Genomic DNA, 17,570 nt, shown 5'->3' on the forward strand with positions numbered 1-17,570 from the left:
AGGTAATGGCTGTTAGCTAACTGACTCAAGCTGGAAGATGCTGATAGACAGAAAGAAGACAGATGTTCTTCTTAAAGTGAGGGAGTGAGAGAGGAAGAAAGCAAAACGGGCAAGAGATAGGGAGCACGGGATTTGAACAGGTAAGCTAGAGAAATAACAGGGGCTATAAAAAGAGAGAGAAATTTCCAAAAGCAAGCATGAATGATTCTGCCCCGTTTAGTCCCTCCATCCCTCTCTCTCTCCGTCTCTTTCTCTATCCATCTATCTGAGGAATATTCCCAGTCTTGCCCTGAATGTTCTCTATCTCCTTCAGCTTGATTCAATATGAATGAGTCCCCCCGTCTCTCAAGCAGGGCGGGACGAGGAGGGGTGGGGGTGGGGTTGGGGGGGCTTGGTCCTCGATGAAGTCATGAATCTATATCTGGAGCACTCAGCAAGTCTGACTGCGTGCACGCGCAGCCACAGGCGTGCACATTTGCATGTGTGTGTGTGTCTGCACATGGGTTTGAACTGATGAAGTCATAGGTCTATATCTGGAGCACTCTGTTGTATGTATGTGACGGTGTATGAGTGGGTGTCTGTGCGTGTTCGCCCCGCACCACCACCACCACTTCTCCATCCCCTCTTTCTGTCTGTAATGCTCTTGCGCTATTTCTACTCTTTGTCTCCAGTGCTCTTTCTGCCTCCCTCTTGTTCCATTGGCTGCACAGCTTTGCCTGTTCTTCTTTCTGTCGCTCTTTGTTTGTCCCGCTGTTGCACTTTAGCGGGGTGTAAGCCTTCCCCTTTTTTTTTTCAGCTTCAGTGAGACAAGAGAGGGAGAGACAAAGATAGCAGCAACTGAGGAAGAAGAGAAGATACTCAAGACAAACAGGGAGAGTGCAGGAAAAAAAAGAGTGGCGGTGCTTTTTGAGAGAGAGAGAGAGAGAGCGGGGTGTAAACAGACCAATGGAGAGCAAGTGAGAGAGGAGGAGAGAGGCATGCTTCCCTGCTTGCACTGAGCAGGACGCAGCAGGACCTCGCAGGAGACTCTCTGGACCGGGCAGGCAAAGCAAAAAAAGCCGACAGGAGAGGAAGATAGGGAAAGAAAAGGTGTAGCGGAGGAGAGGGAGCGGGAGAGGGAGAAGCAGGGGGGAGGGGAAGGAAAGAGGCAGAGGAGAAGGAGGAAAGGAGCCCCAGAGGATTAAAAAAAAAAAAAAAAAAGAAGAAAAAGAGAGGAGGCAGACGCGAGGAGATTTACCCCAGGGTACCATGGAGAAGGGGCTGTAGCAATGTCACCGTGGCGGAGGAGCTAACAAGGCAGGGAAGTAGTCATCGGTAACGGGGCGAGGATGTCTGCCTGTGTGAGTACCCCTGCCTCTTGTTCATTCACTCCTCTAGCTCTCCTCGTCCATCCAACCATCCAACCATCCATCCATCCATCCATCGCTTCACAAAGTCGTCCATTACTGCCTCTCTCTCTCTCTCTCTCTCTCTCTCTCTATCCCAACACCCCAGTGTTTCTCCTGTCTGTTGCTTTCTAATTGCTCTGTTTGTGTAGAGGACGCACAGCACACAGCTTCCAGCCCTACTTTCATTTATTAGCTTTCCCTTTATTATTAATTTTTTTCACTCATTTACTTCTCAGTCTCCTGCTGTGTGTTTGACTTCCAGCTGTGTACTTTGTCTCTTTCCCTCCCTCCCTCTCTCTCTCTCTCTCTCTCTCTCTGTGATAGCCATCAGGTGTAGGGATGCAGGTTTGAAGCGTCACTGAGACATGAGCGAGACGTTCAGAAAAAAGATTGAAAGAAAGGAAGGAAGAGAGATGAAGTAAGCAAAGCAGGGATTGAGAGACAGGATTAAAGAATCTGGATGCGCTGCAGGGATTTTTCAAAGTGTGTGTCACCGCTGTTTGGAGCTGTTTGATACTGCACTTGGTTTATGTGAGTGTGTATTCTCCAAAGCCAAAATATTACTATTTTTGACATATACATCTTACACTGCCTCCTGAATTTGTTTAAAAGAGGATACACACCTAGGTGAAGGTGTGTGTGTGTGTGTGTGTGTGTGTGTGTGTGTGTGTGTGTGTGTGTGTGTGTGTGTGTGCGTGATAAATGCCTTCACTATATGCATATGTGGAGTTTCCCTCTCTCTCTCCTGCCATATCCACCATAACAAGCAGAGGAGAAGGAGAGAGGAGGATGAGCGATGAGCAGGGAAACACTAAGCGAAGAGCAAAAACCAGAGTCAAATGATTTATGGCATCAATGGGGCAGTTCTTGCTTGTTTTCTTGTCCTTGGCGTGTGACACTTACTAGGACTGAGACAACGCTGCTGAAAATCTGAGCATGTGTGCCACTGTGACGTACGTCTTTAACAGTGTCTTTAGGTAGCGCTGATGTCTGTGTGCATTTCCTGCAATTACAGCAAACCATTGTCACTTTTCTTCACTGATGGCTCATTTGCAGACGTGTGGCACATGTGCGAATAAACATAAAGCACTGTTCTTTAAGCATGTAACAACTCCACACATTCATATTCATTACTGGGCAGCAGTGGGGCTCTGCTTGCTGATTCCCTCCAGCTCTCACTCATATCCCCCCACTGCTGACCTTCTGTGGACAGCTGTGGCATGTAGAGGAGGAGCAGAGGAGAGGAGAGGAGAGGAAAGGAAAGGAAAGGAGAAGAGAGGAGAATAGAGGAGAAGAGAGAACACGCAAGCCTCCAGTATCATTAATATTTTAATGGTGAACACACTCCAGCGATCACCTCCATTTATGTCAATGAAGTGAGTTTGTATGTGCATGTTTGGGTCGTGGCAGCCACTCTTCAGCTCCTTCCAGTCGTGACGTCCCACTTGAACCGCAGCTTATATGCTGATGCCAGTGCCCTTAATTAACATGCAAGACCCCTCTGACGGCCCACAGGGACAGAGCCCCAACACCTAGACCCACTCGATAGACGCCAGAGTGATTGATGGCCTTTCCTTCCTGCTCCTGCTCCAATTTGAGACCCATATCAACCTCTCTCTTTCCCAGGGAGTCATCGCTCCTCCACGTCAGCTTCTTTCCATCTACCCACAATCCATCACTCCAGCTTCTCCACACACATACACACACGTCTTGTCAAGAGATGCAAGAAATGTCCACCCAAGCTCCCAGAAACCCCTCATTCTCTACAGGGTCATTATGGCAGGAGTTGTGTCTCCACTCCTCTCTGGCACCAAAGTCATATGTCACACAGACACACAGACACACAAACACAAGCACACAACAGCACACACAGAATTACACACATAGGTTTAGAAAAACCTTAAAAACCTCACTTCCTTCTCTCTACTCCCATCTCTCGCTTTCCCTCTCTTGCTCTCTCTTACATTAGCATTGTTAGGCACACCTGCTGTAATCCCTGTCTTCCTGACGGATTACTCCTCCCGTTCCTCCTATAGATCCCCTCCCTTGCCCCAACCAGCCAATAAATCTCCTCCCGATAAAAACCTCTCTCTCTGGTCTCAGCCGTGGCGGGCAGCGATGTGAGGTGCTGCTGATGTTCGCTGATCTTACGGAGCTGAACACAGCAGGACGCCGGCACAGTTGGTGTCTGCCTGTAGCTCGTCTATCTATTCAGTCTGCAGACAGCAGAAGACAGCACAGACTGTTTACGGTGAATACATTTGAATACTCCTTTTTTTTTTCTCTGGGGCAGCTGTTGATATGTCTGGCAGAATAAATGTATTAGGTGGTAAATTAATCTCCCTTTAGTTATTTCAGGATCAATTACATACTTTATTCAAATAATTTACATTGACGGAGACACATTTATCACGTTCCATGATTATGATTAAAAATATTTCTGTAGCTCAGGTTACCAGATTACTTTTACTCACAAATTGATCATTTGCAAACAGATGCAGGTACAAACTAGTAACTAGTGTTACTAGGAAAAGCCCACACATTGCAATGTGTAACAATGCTTGACCCAGATTGGCTAACAAAACCAGCTACTCCAATTCAAAGGATATAAACCTGATGACTGGAAGCTTTGGTGGGAATGAGTCATTTTAACTTAACTGCTTGGAAGGATTTTAGTAAATGATCAGCGAGGGAACCCAATCGAGTCTAGTTGGAATTACTCTGAACAATTCAAATAAAACCAAATCCCAATGTCTATGGGTCTGTAAGTAAGTGTTTTCAATATCAATGAATCTGCTGCTTATTGTGCCCGTTAAGCTTAAGCATTTCATAGATAAACTTCTAGGAAATGGTGAAAAAAAAATTTCCTAAAGCCCAAGGTGGCATCCTCATATCTCAGACAAACAGTCCAACACCCAAAGATATTCATGTTTGCAATTTTGCTTAAAATTTAGCTTAACAATTATTGTCTTACTTCCCTCTAGCGGCATCAAGCCACACAGATAGATTTTTGGTAAATTACAGTTGCAGAAATACTGTGTGTCTGAGATTTCTGCCTGCAGCCAAAGACCTGGTACACTTGCAACATTTTTTCTAGAAATAATTTCTCGGATAATCCACAGAACATATCGATTGTTTCTTTAAATAAATATTCACAGCAGAAGTATCTGCATGATAGCACCACTTTTTTGTGATTTTGTTGAACAAACCCTTTACAGAATAAGATAGATATAATGAGAGAGACTGCACTTTATTGTACTGCATTTGCATGTGCATGAAACATAATGATTAATGGCACATGCACCTAATGAGGTTACATGCATACAGTATGATGAAACTGCACTGTGCCTAGAGCTTGGAATAACTCTACGCTAACTCGACACCAAATCCCTGCACTCTCCCACACACTCTCTTTATCTCTCTCTCTCTCTCACTCTCTCTCTCTCTCTCTCTCTCTCTCTCTCTCTCTCTCTCACTCACACACACACACACCACACCACACCACACACACACAAACACACATTAGTAAGTTACATGAATGGGGACATCTTACTGAAGTGACATCTCACTGAAGATTTGTCTCAGTTGAGAATATCAGCACTTCTGTCCAAACACACACACACACACACACACACACACACACACACAGACACACACACACAAACACGCACACAGCAGTGTGATGTATAAATGATCAAGAGCAGAGAGAACAGCAGGACATCATCTTTCTCCCTCTGTCGCCCACCCAGAATCCCTCATTCTCCCCCTCATCCCTCGTTCCCCACACACGCTCTCTCTGTCTTTCCATCTCGCCCACCCACCTATCTCTGCTCTTAAATATGTAATGAAATACAACGAGCGTTGACACATGGGTACTGTGTGTGCCTCCTCGGCTTGTTGCCCTTCCCTCTCTCATCTGCCACACTGTATGTTTGGAAGAGTCACAAAGCTGTACGTAGATAAACTGGGGTTATGTGTGTTTCCCTCTTTTTATAGTCAAACACCATTTTCACCATTAACTTTGTAAATCTGTGCAGTTTTCTTAGAATTGATGCAGAGATCCAGAGGATGAATCAAACTGAGGCAGAGCTGCAGCTTTAAACAACATCAACTGTCTGCTCAAATCACACAGGCAGCGCCATGTGCTGCGTACGCCGTTTAATACCCGTAGACAACAGTTTTATTTTTATTTTCGACTTGATTTTGTCCTAGTTCTTTGCTGCCTGGGGCAATATCGGTGATTGTGTGTGCATTTCTGTCTGCCTGTGTGTGTAGAAAGACATGGAGTATGTGTCATGTGGTACCAGAGATGCACCACTCCTCCTTCGCCCCGCCCTCTGGCCCCGGGTGCTCATTTTGCTGCTCATCTTGGTGCTGTAAACAGGTTTACGGGGTAGAGAGGTAATTACGCACAGACATTCCACATTAGGCCTAATGGCTGTGGGCCATGACTAATTCACCAGGTCGCACAGGGGCATACCCTGTTCTGTTGTCACATAGCCTTTAACTACTCCAGTGCCACTGTGGAAGAAAGAGGCTTGACTGGTGTTGCTTTTAGTTAGTTACAAATTAGCACCAAAATACTGAACCTTTTCCTCAGTGTGCCACTTTAATTACATTATATTAATAATTCAACATTTTATGAAATATGCTTAATTAGTTTCTTGCCGAGAGTGAGATGAGAAGATCAATACCACTCCAATATCTCTGTGTTAAGTTGTGACTGGAGCCACGAGGCAATTAGCTTAGCTTAGCATAAAGACTGGCAGCAGTAAGCCTGGCTCTGTCAAGAGTTACGTTAGTTAAGTTAAAGAATACACTTAACACCTCTAAAGCTCATTAATTAACACCATGTGTCTCGTTTATTTGATAATTACACAAGCAGAAATGTAAAAATAACAATTTACATTGTGTGCGATTTATGTGGCGTTACCGCAATAACTATTTCTTGGTGAACAGTTTGAGCAAAACGCCCCCTAAAACCATCAGATGTTATCTTTATGTTTGTTTTATATGGATTTAACAAATTAGACACAACTAGTGAGCTCCTGAGGTTTAGGTTGGTGAATTTTTAAGATAGCTATGCTAAGCTGCTATAAGCTAACTGCCTCCAGCTCTAGCTTATTTATACTCAACACACAGACATGAGTGTGGTCAATTTTCTAACTAAAGTTGGATTTACAATCAACACAAGTGAGAATCCATCTTGCCAGGCTCCATGCTATTTGCTTGTAGCCGAACCACAGCGGTTCAGAGCAATCAGCGTCCTCTGAAGGAGGAACTACTGGCAGATACGGGCGTGTCTCAGGTGTGACAACAAGTGAGAAGCGACTGTTCGTTAACAACAATGGTGGCTCCTGAAGAGGTTAGCATAGATGTTGCTATAGCATCAGTTATATCATGAGGGAGAGTATTTCTTCATTGAAGGGAGAGTCAGGAAGAGTCCTGAAGGCTTTCCTCAGTGGAAAAGATGTTTTCGCTGTTTTCTAATGCCTTTGGCAAGAGTTTGATTTATGAAGTGGCTGGTAGTGACAAAAATGGGAAAGATGCAGAATCTGTGAAAGTGTGATAAACGGTGATAGCCAGATGGTTAATCCAATCACCTTACCTCAAGTTTAAGGTAATGAAGCACAGTGTCATCATTACATACAGTATCCACCAGAGAGCCAAGTCAAGTCACTTTGATCTATTTAGATTTATATATATGATTTATATAAAAACTTCAAGATGTGCACCACTGGAGGAATTCTTCTTCTGGGACAGTCTGAATAGGCAGAAGTAGCAGTAGTTAAATGAAAATATGAAGAAACAGAATGGTAACGTTCAGCCATTTAAGTACAAAGATGTATGTCCAATGTATGTGTCTCTGGCACACATTTTTAATAACCGAATGTAAGGGATCCTCAAGAAATATGTCTTTATGTTTAAAATGAATATTTACCAACGTTATTTTTTTTGACAAAAATGACATTGGGCTCAAATATCAGTTTTAGTCAGGATCTAATTAAAACACTGGATATCCAAGCATGCAAGTGCTATAGACACAACAATAAATACCAGGTAGTGGACACTTACACAGCATCAATAGTGTTGTAAAACTAAGCCAATTTCTGTCAGAAGTTCAGTACAGTCCTATTAATGGTTCTGTAGTGTGTAGTTTGCATCTCTTCCTCCTGATTTTATCTTTGAGTTTTATTACCTTTTTTATCACCATATTCTACATTCCATTACAGTAAACTACAGTTAACTTCAATCTTGAGCAGCATTTGCTGTTTTCTGCAAACACAATTATCAGCACTCAGGTGTGCAATTTACAGTTCCTGCGCAGCAGTGTATTACAGTGTTTATTGAGTTTAGACTAATGGAAATGGAGACAGAATACATGCAGATTATGAGGGGCCATCCACAGAATTTGAATTAATATAAATTAATTTGTGACAGCAGAAGTGTTCACTTTTTCTGCACGCACAAAGTGCGCTTTAGGGTGGATTTAGCTTCTTCTATTAGCATTCTTATAATTGTCATGAATATGATTTTAGCTCATACAGATTAACTTCATCGTGATAATATTATTAAAGTTCAAGCAATTGCAGAGTGTTTTGCTTTACTGAGAATGATTTCATGCAGCAGTTTTTAAGTAAGCTTATAAAACTAAATCTCATACAACTGCTGCAAAAAAACAGAACAAATGGAGGGAAACAGCTGCTAAATATAAATATACCTGCCAATTGTTTTGTTATTCTCTTTACAGTGTGATGAAAGGGCTTTCCTCTAAATCATTATCCAGCTGTTGTTTCCACTCTAGTGTTGCTCTCACCTGTCACACTTGAATCTCACTGTGAAACTGGATCTGATATTCACATCCATTTTGGCCTGAAGCCAGAGTCACAACACTGTCAGCTATCATAGAATTACCAGTTCAGTTACGATCAATAAGTGTAACATAATTCCCTGCGTGCACAAACACTGTACACGCACCTGGCCCCCACAAACCTCCCCGTCTTACTTTCTGCTGACGGGAGAGTCACGAGAACTTCCCTCTCAGACATTTCTAATCAGCATTTGGCACTTACAATTAGCATATGTAAGTGCATTAGCATAGCGGCCCACACTACCCAGACACTCTGTAAGGCTGTTTGATAATTGAAGTCTGTGTGAAGTGAGTGTGAAGTGTGTGTTTGTGTGTGCGTGTGACAGATGGTTTGGAGAGGACACGAGTCTCTACTGAGTGATACTGGAAGCTGCAGAGAACAAGAAAGTACAGCAGAGCGGGCTGGGGACTAGTTACATTTATGTTGTTTTCACAGCCGCTGTTTCTAAGCCTCTTTTACTGCAGCTTTTGTGGGACGCTTTAGTTTTATTACACCATTAAAGAACCCGAAGATGCATATTGAAGTTTTTTGACACTACGTGAATCTAATTTTCAGTGAAAGTCGTGGCAGTATGACAAACACTTATTGCTGATGTACCTCCATTTCTCAGCCTCTTTAGTTGTTAAATGTTGTAATTTTCGCTTTTTTATGCATGACTGGTCAGAAAGACACAATGTGGCATCATGTGGCGTGAAACATGAAGCTGCTGTTTATTTCACAAAAATGATGTATTCATATTTTGTGTTTTAATTCATTATCTTTATTAATGTATGTAAATATAACATTGGGTTTTGTTGTATGATTTTTCTTCACACGCTGGAGGTAGTATCTTTATTGGGAGGAGGTCCAGGTGGAAACAAAGTTGGTTTAAAGTGTAAGTGAAAAAAAATGAGTGTGTGTTTTGCATGCAAAGGAGCATTTTGGTCCCTAACTACAGCTCATCATAGATAGAAGCTGCATCAGATCTCAAATATGAAAGGGAAAAATCTGGTTTTGGTTGCAGTTTCTCACATTTCTACCAACGCTCACAACTTATATTTCATGTAGAAAACCATTATAAGAGAGGGAAAGACTCCGGTTTCTTAACCAACCTCAGCATCAGTGGTCTAGTGTTTTGCATTACACAAAATGTGTAATATTTATAATATAATGACATCACCTTTAGGCTTTTTTCTAAACATACAGTCCAGACTGTAAGTATTTGGACAGTTACATATTTTCTGTTCCTCGGGCTGTCTGCTTCAGCAAATTCAATTTGAAATAAAAATAGAAAAAAATAATAGATACTAGATTGAATTAGCAAGTCTCCGCTTTAATTCAAGTTTTACATCAGTATAGAAAGAAACGTGTGAGAGATACAGCCATTTTAAGACATAGTGCCCAAAGTTTAGATACATAGAGCCATAGACATCAGCAGAGACTTTGTATCTTGCCTGGTGATGGTCCCCCTGGTCTTCATTGCTGCCACCTTCAGCTCTTGCTTGTTATGGGGTCTCCCCTGCCTTTAGACTGCATGCGCAATCAGATGGAATTCAGGTGGTCGACTAGGCCAGTTGAGGATATTTCATGCACCTCTTCACCCTGAAAATATCTTTAGCTGTATGTGTAGGATCATTGTCCCACTGAATGATGAAATGTCATCCAATGAGTTTTGATTTGGCTGAGTCTGCCACATTCTGCAAATTCTGCACAACTGCAGCCTGGTCTTTCCTTCTTTTTCTGTTCTTTTATTTATTTATTTATTTATTTATTTATTTTTTTTTTTTTTTTTACCAGGGGTTTGCAATTTGTGGTGAATCCTCTGGGGTTAAATCATCTTGATCATTGACAAGGAAACATGTGTACCTACATCCTAGAGAGCATTCATGACTTGCTGTGCAGCCATAAAGGGGTTTTTCCTAACCATGCAAGTGATTTTCACTCATCTAAAAGACCTGCTCCTCAGTCTGCCAGCTTTTTTGCCGTTTTGTAGTTTTCCAGTGCACACCTGCTTTTTGGTTGGACTGCAACAGTGGAGTCAGCCCTATAAACATAAATGTCTCTGACTGACTGACTGGATGAGCGATTACACTATTGGGCAGCCGAATACCGCGTGACTGAGTGATATTGTTACACAATTTGTCTGCTGGCCAAGTGTTGGCACAGAAAAGCAACAAATCTAGCAACTTTTTTGGACAAACCTTAGCTGCTTTCCATAGAAGAGAGCTGCCAGTACCACCCTGCAGGCGAGAGGTACACCTCCATATGTGTCTAATCTGTTCAGTGAGTTGCAGAGAGGCGGAGCAGCAGTTTGTTACTCAGACGGAGGCTGTGCGCTGTATGAGAGACCAAATGAGATGTATATTCTGTCGCTTCTAATTTTCTCTCTGAATGAATCATTTTATGAGTAAATATAGCTGAAATCACAGCACAGCCGTTGTCCATAACTCATGTGAATGGTGATTTTGTCAGGCGACGTCGCAGTTATAAAATCTAGAACTTAGCAGTGCAGCTCGGAGATGGCTTGGAAGTGACTGCTGGTCACTATTTCATACTTGTTCTGTTGTCTGACAACAGAATGAAAAACATGTAAATGAGAACAGCTTTGTTGGAAATTCAGCTGTCTTGAAATACTGTATTATGCGAGCACAGAGAGTAGGAGAGAAGCAAACAGATAAAGGGCTGAAATCAGCAGAATGCAAATACAACACAGTGACGCCAGTTGTTTACGGTAATTCCACAACAGTTTTCATCTACGTCCTCAATCATTGACCATACACAGTCAAGCCAAATACTAGGTTTTGACCTAGTCTTGCTGAGCCTCATTATTATCTTCTTCACTTCCACGGCCCCCTCTTTACTCCTCATACTATCAGACAGCTCCACCTCAATCTGAAAGGTAACTCTCAGCTCTGAACCACGTGTTTTAATGTGCAATTTCACCGCTGTTAGTTAAAAGGGCCATATCACCCACACAGTTCTTTCAGTATTGATGTATACCCACTCAACTCAAACGCGCGGAGGCACAGATCCTGATGATGGTGTGTCCATAAACTTATGGCCAATACTGCGTAACTGAAATCCAAAATGTGGGAATGCATCAAGCAATGATTATCACAAAATGAAACCATGTTTAAGTGTGCAAGGGAGTGATTTTTCATTCAACTGATCATATGCTAATGTTACTACGACACACACAGTGCTGTCAGAACTACCGATGGTGGGGAACTAATGTCGGAGCTGCGGATGATAATGGTTCTGTGCGACATTCTCAAACCCAGTTCACCGTACATCTGCAGCCGTGACCTCATTTAATCTCAGAGTTGTACGCATCCTCTCCAGCCGAGCCCGCCTCACAGCCATCAGGATCAAAGAGAGATTGGTAGTTGTGAGTCAGTTATCCTTTATTCAGCTGTGGAAATATGTGAAGCACAGAGAGAGGGAGAGAGAGAGAGAGAGAGGCAGAGAGAGAGAGAGAGAGAAGGGATCACATGAGTGGTGGGAGTCTTGCTTAAACTCATCTCCCTGCTTTGGTGCTCTCATACCTTTCATCTTGTGCCTCTTTCTGCCGCTCTCTTTCCTCTCCACCTCTTCCTCGGCCATCCAGTCTCCACTGGGCCTCGCACCTCGCTCCCATTCCTCTCTTACACACTTCCACCTTTTTATTTTTGACTTTCTGGCCTGCTGCCTCCATCACTCCTCTCTCGACATTTTATCTCTGTATCGTTTCTCCCCACGTTTCTGCCAAAAACCCCACATGTCTGAGGTTGTTTGTTGATTCACTGTCTGTCTCTCTCTATGTCAACCCCTCCATTATCTGAGGTTGGGAGTCACTGCTCCTTAATGCCAAATAAAATCCACCAACTCTCTTTCATCTTTTTCCGCTCTGCCTGCCTCCACGCTAAGCCGCCTGATTTGAGAGATCTGTTTATGTGTGAAAGTGTGTCAACACTTTAGTTTTTAGGATGTTTTCATGAAGAACACGCTGAGAAGTCAAATGAAGAGGAAAATTACTACATTTGTTCTTCTTCCTAATTTGGTTAGCAAACAGAGTGCATTGCAGCCAACATGTAGACAGGTGCCAGCAGGGCACTGAGGTCATGTCCTTGGTAATATTTCTGGATATTTTACTATTTATATGTTAAGTTCACATTCAGCAATAAGACACACATTAATGAATGATTTAACTTTTTTTGAGACAGTTTCTGTCTCTTTTGTTGGCAAAAAAAGTTAAAGTGAAAGGATTTTAGTGTAGTGTAGTAGGGAGAAAAACATGTAGAATATACACAAGAGCTAAACAATTAAATAAAATATGTTTTTTTTTTTTTAAATATTCTAGAAACTGTACATAGTTACATGTGTCGCTTGTCAAAAAATATCTAAGGTGTGAGGGGTTTTTACGGGACAAAAATCCTGGCGGCAACCCTGGGTTTTGGTTTGGTTATTCTGCTGAGTCTCAGTTGGTTGAATGTACGATCTTTCCATCATCAACTACATCATGTTGTATACAACCAAACTCACACTTTAGTTGTTCTTATTTACAAAAGCCTGTTGCTTTTGTTTGTCTGACTACTCAATGATTATATACTAGTGCTAAAACGCTATAAGGGCAAACGACAACACCAGGTCTGTTTGATTGACTTTACTGACATTTTAAGCGAGTGATCGTATGCAAAGTTAGAGGCACCAGGAAGATGGCTTATTAACTTTACTGCCGGTGCAAGATTAGAAAATGCTGGCTGCGCATTTACAAAAGGCCAGAACAGGGAGGAAATAGATGCATTTCCAGATATAAGACAAATGAGGTCATTGTGATGACGACAATAAAAGGTGGGAGTCTGTTGTGGGTTTGAATCAGCTGTGATGACGTTCTTCTGTCATTAACAAAGCATTTGCAACACTTTCAGCCTGTCTCCACCAAAGTGACTGACTCTGAAAAAAGCAAAGAGTTTGAACTTGAAATGGAGCAGATGGAAATAGAATAACGAATAAATGGACTCAGCAAAAAAAAAAAAAAATCATGAATGAAATTCAAATACCGGAGAAACAAAGAGAGAAAGAGATGCCTTTGAAACCGCCAGACACATTTACATTTGCCAAGTGAGAGCTTTTAGGCAATTTATACATGTGCTGATTTATCTATCTATGATTTATACTAGTGTGTGTGTGTGTGTGTGTGTGTGTGTGTGTGTGTGTGTGTGTGTGTGTGTGTGTGTGTGTGTGTGTGTGTGTGTGTGTGTGTGTGTGTGTGTGTGTGTGGGTCTGTCAGTCGGTGTGTATGTGCATGTGGGCCATGCGACCACCGGCTGTTTGGAGAGCAAGTCGAAGCAGCAGTTCTAAAGGTCTGACTCTGAAGACTCCCTGTTTGAAATAATCTGCAAGCTGCTACCACACACACACACACACACACACACACACACACACACACACACACACACACACACACACACACACACACACACACACACACACACACACACACACACACACACAGGCTGCTTCTCACTAAGTGGATCATCAAAGAATCAAAGCCTGTCAATGTTTGAATTAGCCCTCTGTTTTTTATTCAGCCTGTGGCTCCTTTGTAGTGCTCGACCATAATACAGTGACACAGTCTATATGGAAGAGTGCAGCGGTGACGAGTTACACTGTTACACTGTTACACTGCTGATATGAATCATTCTGTGCTGCGTCTTTTTCTTCTTTTTAGGGGCTTTCTCATGTTGTGGAATAAAAAAAATAAAAAGAAGAGTGAGTAGCACGAGAGAGCTGGGGAGCAAAAGGAAGATTAAAGAGCGAAAGCAAAGTGAAGGATGAAAGAGATTTTGTGTGTGTGTGTGTGTGTGTGAGAGAGAGAGAGTACGAGTATGATAGCCTATCTAATAGAAAAGGTGTGCTGTGTCATAATGTAGTGGAACGGTAAGCCACTGAATCGAACACTACACAGAGCTGAGCTCCAGTGCACACATACAGCACACACACACACACATACACACACACACACACACACACACACACACACACACACACACACACACACACACACACACACACCTCATGGAAAAACAGTGATTGAGGTGAAAGAGCATTGTGTCAGTTTCTGAGTCAGTATGCTGTGTATTAACGTTCCTCTTGTTTTTTTTCCTCGCCTTCTTTCCCTTTTCATCTTTGGCTGTAACACATTTTTTTCATCCTTTCCTTTTTCCTGTCTCTTAATTTCCCATACAACTTTTTCTTTTTTCTTTTTTGTACAACTCATTTGTTGTTTCCTTACTATTTCCTTCCCCGCCCTCATTTCTTCCTCCTCGCTTCCTTTCCCTCATTTCTCCCACCTTCCCCTCCCTCTGCTTCCCGGGACCCAGAGAAAGGTAACTGCTCTGCACGGTGTGCTCAAGTGTGATCATGCTTCTCCGTTGTTTACAGTAATCGTTGTGTCAAGCTCACCCCACCCCCGTCGTATAATTACATCCGTCACTAAAGGCATCAAATCAGTGGCTTTGCTTCACCCAGAGTCACTGTTGCTCTTTACAGGAGTGCGGCAGCAACTATTGAAGGTCTAAATCATTGCTGTTAAATCATCAACGTGACACTCTGGCCACAGGCTATTTCCTATTAAGAGTTGCATGCTGTTTTATAGCATTTTGATCCCCCAGAGAGAGAGCAGAAGTCATAAAAGACCCATTTGTGGTATGCGAGGCAAGGCCACTCATGCTGCTTCGGTGACACACTGCTCAAATGTCCCTGAACGAAGTGCACTGGACACATACACACACACCACGGCACACACACTCATCGTATCGTATCGTACTTCCCTGTCTGGCCACAGGCGGGAGGCATTATCGACCCAAAGTGTGTGAGCACACAATTAAGCAGAGGAGACAGGCCGGATAATGGACTCATAAACACAAAGAGCCCGCTGTGATAAATGCCGGCTGTGTTTGCCATATTTCTGTTTGCGTCTATGGTTAATCTGAAGCGTACACTGTATATACGTGTGTTTGTGTATGTATGTGTGTGTGTGTGTGTGTGTGTGTGTGTGTGTGTGTGTGTGTGCGTGCGTGCACGAAGCTGTCGAGCTGCATCTGGTGACACTGCCATCCAGCTGGCTTCTCTGCATGTTCCAACTCCCCATATTTCACTCTGCGTTGTCTGTTTACTCAATCATTTCAGTCCTGGCTGGAAACACAACCTCCTACCTTTTGTTCTGCAGCTTGTCTCACCTGTTAATGAGGGAGAAATGTGTCTATCTTTCATCTTGTCTGTTTCAGTGTGTGTGTGTGTGTGTGTGTGTGTGTGTGTGTGTGTGTGTGTGTGTGTGTCTGTCTGTCTGTGTGTGTGTGTGTCGTATCTCCCACATGCAGCTGTGTTTCATCTTCCACCCACTCTTTGCATTAAGTTTCCTTCTCGGTGGAGCTTCCTCTCTCAGTCTCACCCTCATCATCCTCCTCATTTTTCCCTGCCATGTGGCACCATTGTGAAGCTAGTGGGCACGTAGTTTCCCCAGGTACCGGGACACACATCTGCCTCCCTGTATGCCTCTGTGTATGTGTATGTGTATGTGTGTGTGTCATTGTAGCCAAAATTGGAAACCACCATTTTCAGTGAAGTAATGACTGAGGACAGAGAAACCTGTTGTTTATGGAGCAAAAACTTCCAACACATCACATGTTAAAGTGGCTTTAAGTAATGTATTCGTCAAATAAACTTTTACTGGTGTACAAGGAATTGCAGCAACAGCAGTAAAGTTTATGTCAGTTTTTAAATGACACAAATAATGAAGCAACGTTTTCACAATAAATGAGTGAGCTAATTAGAGCACAGCTCCAACAAGAAATGTCTAGAGAAGAAGTAAACACATCATGATGCAAAATGGGGTAATAATAATTCTCTTGTCATTTGTGTTTTGTTTTTTTAAACTTATGCATGAAATGTCTTGCAACGTGTTTTGGTGGCTCGTTGAACAGCTGACAAAGCAAACAGGTGCAAGGAGAGGATTGGAAAGTTTCTCTTTCACTGCTGGAGCAGATGAGAATAAAATAAGGGCTGAAACAGTGGGAGGGATTTCAAATGGAAAGTAATTAAGATATTTTCCAGACGCTGCTGATAATGCCAAAATTGAGCCGAACAAGCCAAGAAAACTGCAGGAAATGTAGAACACAAATTGGAAATCGTATCCACATATTGGCCTTAAGCCGGTGCCCTCTGGGAAGAAGTGTCTCATCACAATATACAGCAATATCCAAAGGTGGCTCTCGCAGGAGGAGGAGGACATTAAACGGATAAAACCCTCATATAATATATATGGAATGAAGAAGTGTTATGAGATGGAAAAGATATCATTAATGCAAAATTGCACATTTACAAAAAGATGGAATCCTGTGATGGATCTATTAATGCAACAAGGTTATTTTCCATGTATTGTATTTTCTTAAATCTAATTAGCGCACAATTATTCTCTCCTCCTCCCCCTCCTCTTACATATGTGCTACATGCTAAAATAGTGAAATTCCCTTCCTACTGAGGGAACAACTTATATTATCATATTTTTCTTGTTTTTTTCCTCCAGTAGTTAATTGTGATATTCGTTGTGGTTTGTTTTATCAGTTGTCTTTCCACATATAATCATGAAAGTTAGATGGCAGCTGTGAAATGTGGAAAGAAGCTTGCGTAAGTCGCTGATGTTTGATTTGTAAACCAGCCACCAGGTAAAGCTGACAGTATTATGAGAAAACAAAGATTCTTACTTAACGCCCCTTTAACAAAGCAAAAACGTTTCGTTCCTCTGCTGCTGAGGTGCATCAGGCTAAATGTTTGTTTCTTGACTGTATTAGAAATTCATGTGTGATGACACCTGTGTGTCTTCTGTCTGTGCTTCAGGGACTTTGCCTACGTGGCGAGAGACAAAAACACGCGGGTGCTGAAGTGCCACGTGTTCAGATGTGATACTCCTGCCGCAGCCATCGCCACAAGTCTCCACGAAATCTGCTCCAAGGTGGGTGTCATCACTGTCGCCGCTTCCGCATGAATGAGCTTATCTGCTGCTCTGAAACAAGCAATCAAGCTTTAATCAGGGCGACTGCTGAAGAGAGAGGGAAAAAAAACCTTTCTGCTGATGCAGTTATCCAGAGTTACTTTTTAAGGTTGTAACTGCGATGATACTCTACACTACTGTCCATGAATGTTATACAAAACTAATGGCTAGGAGGAGCAAAACAGTGCCCTGACAAGATTTCTGTTATCTTTTACTAGAGAAGTAAGAGCTGAGGAGTTTTAAGAACGTTTACAGTGAGGACGAGAGATAAGATGCAAAAGAGTTTTCAGTTTGTGTGTG

General features: G+C 42.5%; 1 protein-coding gene across 6 annotated transcripts in view; it reads left to right on the forward strand.

The window, feature by feature from the left end:
- Positions 1-17,570, forward strand: part of LOC130174085 (amyloid beta precursor protein binding family B member 2) — a 40,710-nt gene that overhangs the window by 13,547 nt on the left and 9,593 nt on the right. For 5 of the 6 annotated variants that reach the window (XM_056383697.1, XM_056383700.1, XM_056383695.1 and 2 more), the window contains one exon: positions 17,117-17,231. In XM_056383697.1, coding sequence (XP_056239672.1) covers positions 17,117-17,231 — 115 coding nt within the window. Of the gene's footprint in view, positions 1-415; positions 1,341-17,116; positions 17,232-17,570 lie in introns of those variants that run through there. The other variant, XM_056383701.1, reaches the window with a different exon arrangement.

The sequence above is a fragment of the Seriola aureovittata genome, chromosome 8 (assembly GCF_021018895.1).
Source record: "Seriola aureovittata isolate HTS-2021-v1 ecotype China chromosome 8, ASM2101889v1, whole genome shotgun sequence".
Classification (NCBI taxonomy): domain Eukaryota; kingdom Metazoa; phylum Chordata; class Actinopteri; order Carangiformes; family Carangidae; genus Seriola; species Seriola aureovittata.